The sequence below is a fragment of the Phocoena sinus genome, chromosome 1, assembly GCF_008692025.1.
Source record: "Phocoena sinus isolate mPhoSin1 chromosome 1, mPhoSin1.pri, whole genome shotgun sequence".
NCBI lineage: Eukaryota > Metazoa > Chordata > Mammalia > Artiodactyla > Phocoenidae > Phocoena > Phocoena sinus.
In genome coordinates, this window is record NC_045763.1 from 46,173,120 (window position 1) to 46,189,936 (window position 16,817).

Here is a 16,817-nt window from a genome sequence, read left to right on the forward strand (position 1 = left end):
CTATATTTCTTTTTTACTCCTTTTTTGGTTTTGGGGGTGTTTCTTCCTCCCTCTTTTCTCTGTTACTTGTGGGGAAGTTACTGTTTTAAGTCTTTTAGTGATTCTCTAGAAGTTACAATGTGCGTATTTAATTTATGACAAAGTCCAACTAATCAATGCATTTATCTTCCTCCCAGACAGTTTAAGACTTAGAAACATGTTAACCCCACTTAATCTCCCCCTCACCATCAATTTATATGCTCTCCTGGTAATGTATATTAATTCTGTCTTTTTCTTAACCCTGTAAACATTATTATTATTTTATGTAGTTAATGTTCTTATATTTACCAAAATATTAACCTCTTTTTCTTACTTGCTTGTTGCATCTCAGACCTTCCATCTGGGATTAATTCCCTTTTGCCTAAAATGCATCCTTTAGAATTTGCTTTAGTGAATTCTGCTGATGGCCGACTCTTTCCATTTTTGTCTGAAAATGCCTCTATTTATCCCTCATTCTTTAAAAAAAATTAAAACAATAAAAACTTGCAGAAAAGTTGAACTTACAGTATAAAAATTTTTTCTGAATAATTTGATAATAAGTTGCCAAATGATATCCTACCCATCTTGAATTTTAATATGTGTTTCTTACAATAAAAGATAAAAGTTAACCATCAGAATCAGGAAATTAATACTGATACACTGCTACCATCTAATCATCACGCCCCATTCAAATGTCACCAATTGTCCCAGTAATGTTCTTTATTAAAAAACGATACAGGTCAGAATCATTCATTGCTCTTTTTTGTCTCATCTGTTTTGTTTCCCCCAGCCCTCAGACTTTTCTTGGCTGTCATGTGCCTGATACACTGGAAGATTACAGGCCCGCTATTTTATAAGACGTGCCTCATTTTGGGTTTATCTGATGTGTCTTCATGATCAGATTCATGTCATACATCTTTGGCAGGAATAGCACAGACGTGATGCTTGGTTTTCCTCACTGCATCCTATCTGGTGGTGTATGATTCTGATTTGCTCCATTACTGGCGATGTTCACTTTGATCACTTGAGTACAACGGTTGCTGCCAAGGTTTTCCACTGTAAAGTCATTATTTACCCCTTTTTAGTAAATATTATGTATAAATATTATGTAAAAATGTTAAGGAGGTACTTTGAAACTATGTAAATATACCATTCCTCATCAAACTTTCAATTTAGTTATTTACTTATTTATATTAGTATGGACTTACGTTTTCCTAGTTTACTCGATGGACCATAATCTGTTGCTACCATCATTTATTGTGATACTCAAACTTTCCCGAGTTTAACCAAGGAATCCGTTTTGAGCAAGCTTTGTATCTCTTTGACGTGTTTCCATACTTCCTTGGGCTCTCTTCCTTGTTTTCTGATACAAGATGTCTCAGGCTCATCCTGCACTTTCTCTGCCCAAGTCCTAGAATCAGCCATTTCTCCAAGGAGACTTGTTCCTTTAGTACTTAGAAGCCAAGATTTGGTGCTAGCTCTATTCACTACTACTGAGGTGTCTCTGCTTCTCACTATTGACTCCATCCTCTGGTAGCCTCTGGTGGCCAAGTTACCCCTGAAGTTCCAGGGTCTCTCTCCTTGGGCTTCCCCTCAGCCCCCCTTAAGTCAAGGGCTCTATTGACCCTGCTCAGCCAATAGAGCCCATAGCTGGACCAATCACTGTGTCTGGGGGCACAGGACTCTCTTACTGGCCAAGCGTGGGTTCCAGGTCCACCTTTATTCATTTGTTTGTTTATTGACAATATTATATTGGTTTCAGGTGTAAAGCCCACCCTTATTTGAAGAGGGATGATGGGTGTGATTTGCAGCTTCACCTAGCTGTATGGAATGAGTAGCCTACATAGAAGACAGAGGCTTTTTCACCAGAAGAAAGATGAGGAACTTTGGGGCTGACAAAATAACATGTATCTACTATAACAAATAAGAGTTTAACTAGAAATTGTGATAACAACTGAAAGAAGAGAATAGGATGATGCACAAGAGGGTCACAGTGGGCCTTTCATTAGCCTGAAGGTCAGGGGAGGCCTCTTTGAGGAGTGGCAGGCAAGCAAAGACCTGAAGGATGGGGCTCTACCTGGGCAAGGGGGTGTGGCAGTGGAGCGGCCCAGGTAGAAGAAACTACCTGTGCAAAGGCCCTGAGGGGGAAGCTTGCTGGGCCTGGAAGGAGGCCAGTGTGGTGGGCGCATGGTGAGCGAGGGGAGAGCAGGGGGAGGTGAGGCTGGGGAGGTGGGCAGGGGAGACTGACCTGGCAGGGCCTTGAAGGCACTAACGAGGATGCTTGCTTTATGCTGGGTGAAATGGGGCCCCTGAAGGCTTTTAGGGATGGGAGCTCAGTCTGGCTGCTGGCGGAGTAAGGATTGGAGGGGCCCAGTGGGGGAGGTGGGAAGGGACTCTGCTACACCATATCTTTACCCTCCCTCTCCTCTCCTCAATGGAACTATGACCCGCAGGAGCCTTCGATGAAGTAGCCTCATGTCTGGTGAAGGTGCCAGGGCAGAGAGAGGATGGCAACAAAGTGGCTCTGGTATGCTTCCTGCTAACACCCACCTGACTTTTCTGGGATGCCCTCTCCCCCCGCGCCCACCCCACCCCCAGCATTCCTTGTTTCTCTGCCTGGCTCTTCTCTCCTCCTTGGTACTCATCATCTGGAACACAACAGGCTTTATAAGTTTATCTTGTTTCTTGTTATTCTCTCGCACTGGGATGCATCCTCCATAAATCAGGGATTTTTGTTTGTCTTATTCCCAGCTGCATTCCTAGCACCTAGAGCAGTGCCTGGCATATCCTAGGTGCTCGATAACAGTTTTTTAAACCATGGAATGAATTGTGAGAGGGTTTCTAAAAGCGGAAGAAAAGGGAATTCCCTGGTGGTCCAGTGGTTAGGACTAGGGTTCGATCCCTGGTCGGAGGAGTAAGATCCTGCAAGCTGTGTGGCATGGCCAAATTAAAAAAAAGGGGGTGGGGTGGGGAGAAAAGCTAGATATGACCTTTTTCAGGACACAAGCCCAACCCAGGTCTTAGCCATGCAGCAGGCCTCGGGAGGCCAGAGAAAGCCAGCATCTACAGATCTTGGTGAGGGCCAGTGGGGGCAGACTGGACAGGCTGGTGGTTGTGAGTGTGACACACGGAGTGTGGGTGAGCCTGGTTGGTGGACAGAGTCTGGAGGCAGGGGGCCCACCCAGGCCAGGCCGTGCAACCTGTTCTCTTGATGGGAGGGGTGGGAAAGAGCTTGTGGCATCTTTGACCCACCACACTGTCCATTAGATTTTCTTGTTTTGCTTCCTTTACTATATATTTTATCTGTTTCATGTTTCTTTCTTCTTCTGCCTTACGATAATGAGAACTAATAGGTTAATTAGATGTTGGTTAATGTTTTCCCTCTCTCAGGTTGCAGAATACCTTAATCCGTCTAGTGTGTGCCCTTAAGAAGGGTAGATATTAGAAGGCTCTTATCACTTACGATGGCATTTCAGCTTGAGGTGCTGGGACCCTTTCTGTCCCATTGGCTCCTGCCTCTTCTCCCTTGCTTGGAGAGGAGAGAATGCTTTGCAGTCCCTGTTATCTGGTCCTCCCCCAAATGCTAGCCTACAGGGATTATCCCCAACCTCCCCGCTGCCACCACGATCTTCTCAAGTCTTCAGCCCCCTCAAGTTCCCCTGTGGTTTCTCACTTGTGTTGAGCTGACACTGGGGGCTGGCAGCTGGGGAGTAGCAGGCCGGCTTGCCTGCAGGTGGCAGGTGGCTAAGGGGGGGTGTAGGGACAGCCCCTGAGGGCTGGGTTCAGTGTGGCTCTCACCCTGCGGCTTTGCCCTCTGCTGCCCCCGAGGTCGAGAATGCCCTCAGCCTCCAGAAGAGCCAGGATGTGCTGGACGTGGAAGAAGAGAAGAAGATGACGGTGTGTGAGCAACTTGAGGTCTGTGACATCCGGGTGGGGAGGGGGCGGACGTCCTGAGTCCACCCACTGATGAGGCTGGAGTGGGGTGCGATGGGCAGAGCACAGTCGAGGCACAGACACTTGGGCTTGAGTCTCGGCTCCACCTCTAATTGCCCCCCACCTACCCTGGAGGAGCTCAGCCAAGTCACTTCCCCTCTCGGAGCCTCGCTCTTAATACCTCACAAATGACTGTGATAAAACCTGTGTCCTTGGTTTGTTGGGAGGACAGAACCCAAAGGTTAGTTCACTGTAAAGCCTTAGGCACCTGGGAGCAGTCGTTATTATTTTATACATTATTTCCCCCAAAATTCCTTCTGATGGGGAACCTCTGAAGGAACGTTCCTTTTCTCTTTGCTAAATACAGTCACTTCTCAGTTAACCACCAGAATGTTTGTGCTGGGATAACCACTGAAGTTTCCAGAATTATATTTAGCTATAAAGAGAGAAAAAATCCTTGCCTTTGATACTTCCATTTAATTAATGTTAATTGGGCACCTACACGTCGTTGGTGCTAGATCAAAAGTGAGGAATTAGAAGGACATTTTAAAGGAATTCAACCGGACCACTTTCGAGGGCCATGCGTGGTGTTTTCTGCATTGGGTCGGTCCACGGTTTAGGTATACTTCCCCACCGTGGGGCTGTTGAAACAGTTCTTCCGGAGCCCTACATGGGGGGCGTGCAGCAGGGTAGGGCTTGTCACGTTTTTGGTGGCCTTGACCTGAGGGCTCTGGACAGGGCTTGAGCAGTCAGCTGGCTCCCCCCACTAGAGGCCAGGCAGGCTGTGGAGGCTGCCCACGCCGAGGGGCTGCCACGGCCTGCTCCGTGAGGAGGAATGGCCTCAGCCCTGGTGGTCTGTGGTGGCCTGTGCCCTCATTGACACCTCCGTGGTCCCCTGTCCAGAAGCAGATCCAGGAGGAGCCGCTGGATTCTCTCTTGAGCTCTGTCCGCCAGCAAGTCATGGAGACCCTGACCCAGCTGAGGTGACCACGGCCCCTTCCCCGAACCCCCTCCCCATTCCCTCTACCCACAGGCTCCACCTGTATCTTCTGGGGCCACTCTGCTGTGTGGGGCCCCAGCCCAATCCCGAGCCTTTTCTCTTCTCTTTGCCCAGCGCCTGCTGGGGCTGTCTGCCCTGCACCCCACTTCCCTCCTCCTACCCTCCTAATCTCGCGCTTTTGTGGATCTGAATCTCAGCCCTCACGCCAGCCCTGAATCCTTCGCTTCCTGCCTCCAGCCCCAGGCCCACCCCCCCGCACCCCGCCTTGCTCCATGCCCTTGCTTTCTGTCTCTTCCTCAGTCATTCCCAGCTTGTCCTGGGCGTGCAGGAACGGTCGGAGCTGGTGAACACGTGCATGAAGAGTGTGTTCTCCCTGCCCTCCGTGCAGGCCATGCAGGAGAGAGACGAAGACAGGGCTGAGGCCATACAGGTGAGGCAGGGCCCTCCCCAGTGGGGTCTCGGGGCTGCCTGGTGTCCTCAGAACGAGGCACGTTCCTGGACTCCCAGCAGGGAAAGGAAGGTGTTCTGGGAGGTAGATTTTAAAATTTTTTTTATTTATTTATTTTGGGTTGCATTGGGTCTTCGTTGCTGCGCGCGGGCTTTCTCTAGAGGCAGCGAGCAGGGGCTACTCTTCGTAGCAGTGCATGGGCTTCTCATTGCAGTGGCTTCTCTTGTTGCGGAGCACGGGCTGTAGGTGTGCGGGCTTCCGTAGTTGTGGCACGTGGGCTCAGTAGTTGTGGCTCACAGGCTCTAGAGCTCAGGCTCGGTAGTTGTGGTGCACCGACTGAGCTGATCCGCGGCATGTGGGATCTTCCCGGACCAGTGCTCGAACCCGTGTCCCCTGCTTTGGCAGGCGGATTCTTAACCACTGTGCCACCAGGGAAGTCCCCTGGGAGGTAGATTTGATGTTCACACTGCTCCTCAAGTAGCTTGGGCAGTTCACCTCCCCTCTCCTGGCCTGAGTAGGCACTCGATAAACATTTGGTGAATGTATGAATCTGCAGAATAAAGAATCCCTCATCTGAAGCACTGTCCACTTTGGGCTCTGCCCCATGAGGAGGATGTGGGAGACGTTGGCATGGCCTCAGGAGATGGCCAGAAGTGAGAGGAAAAGGCCTGAGGACAGGGCGAGTTGGGGCTGAGGCCTGGAAGTGGAACCTCAAGGGGCTCCCGTGAGCATCTTCAAACCCCTGCAAGATAGTCCCAGGAGGAGTGATCAGAGGCGACCCTTCATGTAGGATGGGGTCAGTGGGGGAGGTTAGGGAGAGGGATTTCAGCTCTGGGTGAGGCACTTGTACGCATCCTTTCATTCAGCAAATATTAACTGATGCCTAATCCAGAAGTACAAGGGAAGGATACAGTAGGGCTGAGGGCAGATTATCAAAGTATCACACAAATAAATGCAAAATTACAACAGTGGTACGTGTTGCAAGCGAGAAGTACTTGATGCTATGAAAACTATGAAGAGCCTGGAATTGGCGGAGCCTGAGTGTGTTGGGGGTCAGGGCTCGTGGTGCTGGAGGTGAGAGGTTACAGAAGAGCTAACTAGTTGAAGGGGATGGCAGAAGGAAGGGTGTGCCAGGCAGAGGGAGCAGCCCGAGGACGGAGAGAACATGGTGACCAAGGACAATAAGGAGGCAGTGTGGCTGGAGCCCAGAGGGTGAGGTGAGAGAGCCCTGGGGGCCGGACCAGCCCCAGCATGAAGGTTCTGAGTCCCGGAGGTGGTGCACTTGAGAGAAGACCCAAAGGAGAGGGGGGACCCCCTGCTGGGTGTGAAGCGAGCAGTGCTTCACAGTGATGGGCCCCAGACGGGAGGGAAGGAGGAGGTGGTCGGTGAACGAGGCTTGCTTGGTGGTGGTGGTGTAAGCCTGGTGTGCACAGACTCAGGAAGCCTGGACAGAGACAACCTGGAAGGTAGATGTGGAGAGCAGTGGGAAGAGGGGAGGCAGGGGAGGGCGGGTCTCAGAGCACTGCTCAGCCTTGTGTGTGTGTAATGCTGGCACACTCCTGAGATAATTTCAGGACTGTGGTGTGGCTGAGGAAGGAAGAAACAACCGGGCAGAAGAGAGATGGCTCCTGGAAGGGGCAACTTAGAAAATCTATTTGGATCTAGGAGTAGTAATTGAAAAAAGAATCAGAACACTTCCCCAGAGACAGTAATATAAGTCACGCTGGTCGTCCGTTGACCTAGCTCTCACGGTTCCAGAGCTTTTTCCTACCCATCTTCTCATGCCCCTCACAAACCGAAACTTCCTTGTTCTGTGACCTTGGACAGGTGTCTCCTTATTGGTAGAATGAGAAAAACACTTTGAGGACAAAATGATATGGTTGTGCAAATCACGAGGCACGCACCTGGCCCGTGGTAGATTTTCAGTGAATGCGGGGCGTCTGATTCCTCCCCTTGTAAGCCAAGAAGGGCAGAGATAATAATTACCAATTTGTCGATAAGGAAACTGTAACCCATGGAGGGAAAGTAATCTGTCCAATATCACACACCAAGGTTAGTCTCAGAGGCGGGACAAGAAAGCAGCTCTCCTGGGTCCGAGTACCCCTTCTTCCCCTGACCCACACCAGGGGTCGCCTAGGGCTGGGGTCTGCTCCAGAGGTTCCCTAGTGGCTTGGTCCTCCTCCTGTCCACAGACACTTTACCGTCAGACCTTGGATGCCCTGCAGACACTTCTCAATGCCCTCTTTGTTGAGGACCCCACTCCTGCTGGGCTGAAGAGCATCTTGGAGGTACAGAGGCCGGGAGGAGAGCAAAGGCGGAGGACAATAGAGAATTGACTCGGGAGATCTGGGGGTGGGGGCTGGGCCCAGAAAGAGTGATTTTACTTCAGGACGTCATCTTGTACCAGGTCTCTGCTTCCCTGCCCCTCTCACAGGCTACGTCCCAAACTCCTGCCCCTTCACTCTCTCCCTATCCCCCATACTCCTGCTACAGCTGTCCCCATATCCTTGCTTTCCAAATTCTTGTTCCTGTCTCTCTCCTATTCTCGAGACTCTCCACCTTTCATCTCTCTCCTCACTGACCTTTGTCCTCCCTCTGGTCTCCCAGTCCTGTCCTCAGCTTCTGGACCCCATGTCTCCCCATGCTCTAAGAAAAGGAGGAGGGCTACAGTGGGTTGTCTTTATGCTGTCTCCCTAGAAGCTTCCTGATGATTGGTGAAGGCTGGCCTGCCCGTCCAGGCAGTAGACGCTGGCATCCAGCTTGTAGCTCTGAGTCTTGCCCTTTTCCCCACAGCCTCTGGGGCCCTGGATGAACTCTGGGAAGGCCCATGAGAGAGCACGGGCTGTGAAAAGCAATGTCTCTGTGTTGAACCACACGCTTCTGACCCTGCCTTTCTTTGTGAGTGGCCCTGGGAGGGGGGAGGGGCACTCCTAGGGAGAATCTTCCCAGCTCTGAGGGAGCCTGTGCATCCATCCAGAGATTCCCAGGTGGTCCCCACTATCCTCAGAGGCCTCAGCTCTCAGGGCCAGATCATCTAGCTCAGTTCACCATTTACGGTATAGCCTTATTAAACCTATAAGTCTCAATCCCTAAGATTATGACACAAACAGATGTCCTCGGGGTTCCCGGCACTGGGGCTTCTGCTGGGGAGGCTCATCATTCGCGTTGGGGATCCTGATGAGGAGATTGGCCGGGAGGCTCTGGACGGCATCACCATCCTCTACACCATCTTGGAGCTTCAAAAACGTAAGCCCTTTGGAGTGCCTCTAATACAAGGCTTTTGAGCAGGTACTCAGCCTAGGAATTGAATGGAGCCATGGCAACAAGGCACTGGGGGGATATGGAAGAGACCCACACAGAGTCCAATGGGGTTTGGAAATCAGTGTGAAGACTTAGTCCCCACAGAATTAGGAGACAGAGGTGACAAACAAAGCCGTTTTGACTTAAGCAATGCTTCTATGTATGCTTCTCCTTATTCTTCCAAGTTTAATTTGTGACTCGTTTTCACATTCCCATGCCACCATGTACACCCACGCATAATAGCCCCAGTGTCCTGGGTTTTGCTCTGTCTTCCCCCACTAGACTATAAGTTCATTTGAGTCTGTGTCTTGTTCACCACTGTATTCCCAAGATCTAGCCCTGGGCCTGGCACATGGTGGGTGCTCAGTGAATATTTATTGGATGAATGAACAAAGAGCAGATCCTATCTTGGAATCTGGAGTGGCTAAAACCTGTAGGTGGGAGTACATCTCTGGATTCAGCTGCAGGGAGCTCGCGATATGGTATGGGCTGCCACAGAAACCCAGCTGGGACTGCACCTAGAGGTGTGCAGTATCAACTGTTACTTGCCTCCTTCCTTTCTCCAGAGTCCCAACTCTGCTCCAAACCAAGGAACCTTGGCACATTGTTCAAACTTCCCTGGCTCTGCAGGCAGAGTGACCTGGGTACAAGACCTAGCTCTGGCCCTTCCTAGCTGTGTGCCCTTAGGCAAGTATTTTTCTTGTCAAGGCCTAGATTTCCTCATTTGTAAAAAAGGACACAATAGGATATAACTCACAAGCTTTTTGGAAGATTAAATGAGATCATATATGTAAAAAGACCAGCTCATTCCACATATTATAGGGACTTGCCAAATAGAGTTTCCTTTCTCCCCATCCCTACAAGGATCATCTTATTAGTTTCAACCTTTGGGGATATGGCTGGTGTCCCTGCTCTTCTTGTTCTTTAGCATTTGGGGCAAAGATTTAGCCCCTAGGAGATTTCCCCTGCTGCCCAGGAACCACTCAGACCTCCTGAGTGATAGATGAAGGTGATATAAGCCACGTTAATGATCAGTCTTAAGGACAGGAATAGTATACACCAAATTAGTATTGCCAGATTTAGCAAATAAAAATATAGGAAACCCAGTTAAATCTGAATTTCAGATAAAAGGTAAATACCTTTTGGTATATTTAAAACATACTTTCACTAAAAATTGTTTATCTGAAATTCACATTTACTGGGTATCTTGTATTTTGTCTGGTGACCCTAAGACAAACCCACCCTGTTAGATTCTCAAGGAGTGGAATGGTTTATCCAGGGCCCCTGACTGTAGGAAGCGGCAAAGCTAGGATTTGAATCTGGGTCTGCCTGATTCCAGGTCTCAATCTCCTTCCTTTTACAAACAACCTGCATACTTAGTCCATATGTTATTCTGCCTCAATGGCTCTTTCTTATGCCTGTGTCTCGCACACCCTGGGGCATCCAGGTAGGACCCACTCCAGACCACAGTTAGGCTCAGGAAATGTTCCTGAAACGTGTTTCCTTCAGCAGAAAATAAGGAGCCCACACATGTAGGTACTATTCTAGGCACTCGGGACACGGAAGAAAAAAGATGAATTCAATAATCCTCCAGTTGAGCTTATCTTGTTGTCAGGAGACAATGAACAAAAAAACGAGTAACACCTATAGTAAGTCAAGCGATGATTAGTATCACAGAAAAAAGAAGAAAACAGAAAAGGGGGATTGGGAACACCGGGGGTAAGGGAATTGCAATTTAATAGAGGTGTTGCCACACACACACCAGGAAGGCAAAAATGGAACAGAAAAATTCACTGGTGAGATGTGAAGCCACGGAACTCTCACACACTGCTGGTGGGGGCATAATTGGTCCCCACTGTGGAAAACTGTTTGGCAATATCCCCTGAAGCTGAACACGTACCCACCTTAGGACACAATTCCAATCCCAGCTATGTGCCTACAAATGTGTACCTATAGTCACCGAAAGGCATGGACTAGACGTGTTAGAACATTCAGATCAGCGCTATGCATAATAGCTGGAAACAACCCAAATGTCCATCAGAAGTAGGACAGATCAATAACCTGTAGTATATTCATACCATGGAAAATTATGCAGCACTGGGAGTGAGTGAACCCATGCAACTTGCAGCAGTGTGGATGAATCTCACCCACATAAGGTTGAGTGAAAGCCAGACATGAAGGATAACATACAGTATGAGTCCATTTATATAAAGTCCAAAAGCAAGGAGATTGAATCTGCGGGTTTAGGAGTCAGAATAGTGGTTACCCTGAGTAGGGGAGGAGGATAGTGGACTGAAATGGGGGCACCGGAGGGTCTTCTGGGGTGCTGACCGTGTTCTGTTTCTTGACCTGGGTGCCCACTACAAGGACATGCTCACCGTGAAAAATGACCCCGCTGGTCACCTATGATTTAGGCACATGCTACATCTACGTTTAACAAAAAGTTAAAAGACAAAATAGGTGGTCAGGCCTCACTGAAAAGGTTCTTTGCTTGCAGGAGCCAGAGATAAGGAAGAGACCGATAAGAAGGAGCTGTATGAGAACAACAAGCATTTCCTGGGCCCCTACAACCCTGTCAGCCCGTGCCAGAACATTCTGCATGTTATCACGGTGACCACCTACTCCCCAACAGCCCTGGGCCTTCCTGGGGCGATGGGGACAAGGGAGGAGGGGCAGTACCAGCCTGCCCCAGTGCTTCCTCCTCCCTTTCTATCCTTCCAGGCTCAATTCCCTTTACGTTCCTTTACATGCTTTCCTTGACCACACAGGCCCATCCTGTGGGCTCCCAACCCCTCTGGTCTGCGCCACAGTGCGTGGGCTGTGTCACCAGCTCTGGGGGCAGGGGCCATGTCACCCCTTCTTTTGGAGCTCCTCCTCAAAGTGTTTGACACTCACGGATTCACTGAGTATATGGCCCCCTGCTGTCCTCTACATATGTCTGGTGGTGTTAGGGCGTCCATGTACGGCTCGCTCTGGGTCTGCCCATGTGTGTCAGCATCTCCATGCCTTTGTTTCAGGAATTTGGAGACTTCCTGGGGCCCCAACAGGTAAAGGACCTGCTGCTAGCGGCCCTGGAAGGGCTGAAATGTGGCTCAGAGGCTTGGGGCAAGGACTCGGGGGAAATGATGCAGCTGGCCTCGGAGGTCACACTCAGCTCGGTGCTGGAGCGGTACCGACACAGGGCACTGGAGGTGGTAAGGCCCTCTGGGGGTAGGGGCTGGGCTGGGAAACCCCACAGGGCCCACTCATCCCTCAGGCAGGGCAGGGCTGGTGGTGGCTGAGTTCCAGATGCTCCCAACTTGCAGGTGAGAAAGAACTCGCTTATCAGCCCCCAAGACAGCTCAACTATCAAGTGTGGGGTGGGGGAGGGCAGCAAAGACAAGCTGTCTCCCAGGGAAGGGGCAGCTGCTCTGTCTGCCCGTCTCCCCTTTTCTTCCCTCTGCGCCCTCCTCTCCCCTCTCTCTCCCCACACCCTGTCACCCCCTTCCTTCCTCCTCCTGTCTCCCTGCTCCCCCATCACCCCCTTGGCTTCTCCACTTGGCCCTCTGCCTGCTCCTGGCCACCCTGGCTGTACCCCAGATTCCAGAAATCATGCAGGGTATCTATGTGCACCTGAGCCACATTCAGAAGCCACGGGCCCGAGAGGTGGCCCTGCTGCCCGTCCCTCTCCTGGCCAGCTCCTTCATGACCGAGGTCGTCGTGGCCCTGCTCATGTGTCCCCTCCCACTGGACAGGTACCAAGTGAGGGGGGCTTCCAGCCACTACACTTCAGAGGGTTGATATAGCCCTGTTCCTGGGCTAGGAATCCCTTCTTCTACCAGAGGAGCCCTTCGCCCTCCCAGGTGGTCCCTCTTCTATGATCTATGATGCTCGTGACAACCGTTAAGTCCTTCCTGAGCACTGCCAGGTGTCTGTGCTGCACACTTGTATGTTTTCTCACAAGTGTAACAACCCAATTCTATAGATAAGGAAACTGAGGCTCATGGGAAGCTTTCTAGCCCTAGGCACCTACTGAACAGGCAACAGAATGAGGACCTAAACTCGTATCTGACCAACTCCAAGCCCAGAGCGCTTCAATGATGCCATGAAAGTAGGACTGAGTGTTGGTCCTGATTCTGCCTCCAGTTGCTCTGTGGTCTTGAGTAGGCTGCTTGCCCTCTCTGGGCTTGAGTTTTCCCCCAAATGCAAAAGGAAGAAATAATCCCCCCATTCTCACCCCAAATGGGTGGTCGTGACAAGTAATGCAGCTGGTCGTGCTGAGTGCCTGCCCTGTGCTCCATGCTGTCAGCCTTCAGGGACCTCTGGTCTGATGGGCAGAGGGGCCAGTGGCCAGATGGTGACGAGCTCGTGAGCAGGGGAGACAAATCTGGCTGCTCCGGTCTCCCAGCTCAGGAAACGCTCCCACACCTTTGAATGAAAACAAGGCAGAAGCGTGTGATCCACATCTTAAGGGAGTTGGTTGAGAGTGAATGGAAAAGAATGATGCAGAACTGTGCAAGTGAGGTGCGCTTCTAACCAGGAGAGCTGGTGTCATTCATAGAAACCAAGATCAGTGCAGGGGTGACACACTCCCATCTCCCACCTGGAAGAATTTAACCCTTTCTGGCTTCACTGGAAACCAGGGAGTTTTCTTCTTGGAGCCACTAAACATTCAGACTCGAGACTGCCAGGGCCATACCTGACCTCAGTTACTCAGGACATAGGACAGGGCAGAGTCCTTACAGCAGCCTGTGTAGCAGGCCAGACAGAGCTGAGACAAAATTTAAGGAGGCCTCGCTCTCAATTGCCACTCCTGTGCTTGCCTGATTGGAGGACCTCCTTAAATGTTGTGCCCTGGATGCCTCACTTTCCTCAATCTAGTATTGGCCCTGGTCCTCCCAGGTGAAAGGTGTAGGTGCTGCCCTGGCTTAAGTGGCTCAGGCTTCAAAAGAACTAGTGTCTCTTACAATAACTGTCTAGACTTTGCTTCCAGGATCCCCACAGGGACAAGCCCAGTCACAAGAGTCACTGCACCCTGAGAAGCCCAATGCCACAGCGTCCCCAATGGTCCTTCTAGTTAATTTATATTTCCTCCAGCCCAGACGCAATTTACCAATTGGGTCATTTTTACCGTAAGCAATGTTGCCTAGCAACATAGTTGACATACTATCTTTATCAGGTTTCCAGGGGAACGGAGCTGGAAAGTTAATGGAAGGTTCAAATCTTAAGCAGAAGGGGGAAAGGGTTTTGTTAACCCTTTAGTGCACTGGCCCTGTCAGCATTTTCACCTCCCCATGATAGGAGTGCCTACAGGCTGGTGCCTGCTGGCCCAGATGCTATCCCCTGCTTGGTATACTGCCTTCTAAGGGACAGGAGTGGGCCCTCCTTGACATTATGTGACAAATGCAAGATCTAGGCCCCAAAGGGCTCCTTGGCATAGAAGAACAGACACAGGCTTTGGAGTTATCAGGCCTGGTCACTTCTGGTCTCCGTAGCTCATTAGCTGTGTAGTCTTGGACCGGTGATTTCACCTCTCTGAGCCTTAACTCCACATCTGTAAAATTAGAATAATAGCCCACCTTGAGGGTCAGTGTAAGAATCCAGTGACCTTGAGTACCTTGACTATCTTGCTCACGTCTGCTGGCAGACAGCAGATGCTCAAGATTTGCTGAAGTAATAAATTGTATGCAAAGCACCTGGTAAAGTAAGTACCTGAGTCATAGGGTTTTCGATAATTGTTAGCCCCCCGCCTCTTAGGGAGCGTTTTCTTGTCCATTCCAGAAATTTTCTGGTACATCCATGGATGCCATTTTAAAGGCACCTTCCCTTCACCCTCCCCAAACAATTGGGTGGCAGGGTGTGCCCCACTGCCCTGGTCCCCACTAACCATCCCCACCCTTGACCCCCCAGCAATGGAGCAGAGATGTGGAGGCAGCTGATACTCCGCAAGCCCAGCTGTGACATCCGAGATCTCCTGGATCTGCTCCTGACCAGCCTGAAGGAAAAGCCTGTTACCAAGAAGGGCCGGGCCTCCATCGTGCCCCTAGCGGTGAGGGCACCCCACCCCGCTCCATCACTGCCCCATCCCCTCCTCCCCTCCCCCTGAGTTCTGCACACCCATCTTCTAGTTCCCTGCTCTTCCAGGAACTAACTGTGTGGCCTTCCAGGAACTAACAGCAAGTCTGTCTCTGGGCTCTTGTTTGTGATCCACTGGACGACAATAGTACTGTTACTTACAGTGACGGCAGCAGCCTGGAATAGTGGACACAGAATGACCTGGGACTCGCAGACCTTAGTCTGAGGCCTGGCTTTGCTCAGGTTTTGTAACCTGAGCAAGTCACTTCACCTCCCTGAGGCTCACTCTCTGCCTCTGTAAATGGAAATAATAGTATCCACCTCGTATGGCAGTTGGGAAAATTAAACGAGGTAACTCGTTCACTCATTTAGCAACATAAAATGTTTAAGTGCTTCTGCTGCCAGTCTCAGAGGTCGGCCCTGGGAACACGGAGGGAAAGGGCTCTGACTGCAGGAACAGGGCTGAGTGGAGAGACAGATTTCTCTCTGCTTCTGTCACCAACCCCCTGGTCCTAGCCAGCTGGATAATACCCCCACTCATCTCCTTGCTTCCACTCCAGCCCCTCCAATCTGTACTACAGCTAAAAAAATCTTTGAGAAATGCACATCTGCTCTTCTCAACCCTCTCAATGGCTTCCCATTGCCCTTGAGAGTAACACAGCGCTCCTACCTGTGTGCTACAAGGCCCTGCACCCCTCACCGGCCTCGTGCCCTCACCCCTCACCGTGATCCTCTTGCTTGCATGGGTCCAACCTCGTTGTTCTTTGTCAGATCTTCGTCTTCTTCTTTTTTTAAATATTTATTTATTTGGTTGCGCCGGGTCTTAGTTGCAGCAGGCGGGCATCTTAGTGTGGCATACATGTGGGATCTAGTTCCCTGACCAGGGATGGAAGCTGGACCCCCTGCATTGGGAGCGTGGAGTCTTATTCACTGTGCCACCAGGGAAGTTCCCTGTCAGATCTTCTTAAACACTGCTATCTTCTGTCACAGGGCCTTTGCACATGCTGTTTCCTCTGCCTAGACTGCTATCCACCAAGTTAACTTCTGCTCAACCCTTAGCTCTTACCACCTCCTCAGGGAAGCCCTCCCTGATTTCTCTGACCAGATCAAATTGGTGCATATTATACTTTGCTTCACATACTTTATCTTGGGAGAGTTTACCCCAGCTGTGATTTAACAATACTGTGTGTGTGTGGGGGGGGTGTCATTTGGGTAATCAGTGAGATGCATGAACTCAGTGCCTGAGCCTGATATCCTCCAAGTCCAACACACACCTGGCACACAATAGACTCAAAAATTTTTTGTTGGATTGATCAATTTATTTAACAGGTTTTGAGCACCTACTATGTGCCAGGCATACTCATAAGTTCTGGGGATTCAGCAGAGAGCAAGACAAGCTGGTGGAGGGAAACAAATAAAGAGGAGCGAGTGGTGTTATCCCTTTACGGAGGAAGACACTGATGCTCAGAGACATTCCACGTCTCATGTAAGGTCACACAGCTAGTGAGTGGTGGTGCCAGGACTCAGATCTCCTGCCCCGGAATCCCGTGCCTTACCACTGGATCTCTCTGCCTCTCTCTCCCAGCACTGAGTTCCATGACTAGGGCACCAGCACCCATTCCTTCCCTGGTTTGGGCATTCATGCACTCCTCCTCTGAACACTGTGTGTTGGTGTATTCTCATGTCATTCAGAGGAGGCAGTGAGGGCAGCCTAGTTTAACGGCCCTCAACCAAGAGGCAACTGGTGTCCCCCTCACCGTCTGTGTGCCTGTGTTATGAACCAGAAAGAGGCGGGGCTCGCTACAGCGCATAATCTGAAAACCTGGCTTCAAGTCCCAGCTCTGCCCCCGGGAGGCTGGGTGACCTTGGGCAAGTCTCTTCACCCCTCTGAGCTTGTCTCCTCCCCTGCACAGTGGGATGAAGACTCTACCTCACAAATGTGGGAAGAGATCCTCCCACCATGATTCTTCCAGGGGTGTGTCAAAGGCAAAGGGTCACTGTGATTTTCCTGGGGCAGGGCTCACCCAGAGAGCTAGGAGTCGGGGTGTGGTAGTTGGGGGGGAA

At 50.6% G+C, this 16,817-nt stretch overlaps 1 protein-coding gene across 2 annotated transcripts in view; it reads left to right on the forward strand.

Annotated features, from left to right (window-relative positions):
* Nucleotides 1-16,817, forward strand: part of MROH7 (maestro heat like repeat family member 7) — a 50,204-nt gene that overhangs the window by 14,456 nt on the left and 18,931 nt on the right. Inside the window, exons 2-12 of one of the 2 annotated variants that reach the window (XM_032649111.1) lie at nt 2,472-2,545; nt 3,847-3,917; nt 4,855-4,934; nt 5,252-5,381; nt 7,592-7,687; nt 8,193-8,297; nt 8,510-8,645; nt 11,197-11,309; nt 11,717-11,893; nt 12,279-12,433; nt 14,589-14,727. In XM_032649111.1, the coding sequence (XP_032505002.1) occupies nt 2,494-2,545; nt 3,847-3,917; nt 4,855-4,934; nt 5,252-5,381; nt 7,592-7,687; nt 8,193-8,297; nt 8,510-8,645; nt 11,197-11,309; nt 11,717-11,893; nt 12,279-12,433; nt 14,589-14,727 (1,254 nt within the window). In that variant the 5' untranslated portion in view covers nt 2,472-2,493. Of the gene's footprint in view, nt 1-2,471; nt 2,546-3,846; nt 3,934-4,854; nt 4,935-5,251; nt 5,382-7,591; nt 7,688-8,192; nt 8,298-8,509; nt 8,646-11,196; nt 11,310-11,716; nt 11,894-12,278; nt 12,434-14,588; nt 14,728-16,817 lie in introns of both variants that reach the window. The other variant, XM_032649103.1, reaches the window with a different exon arrangement.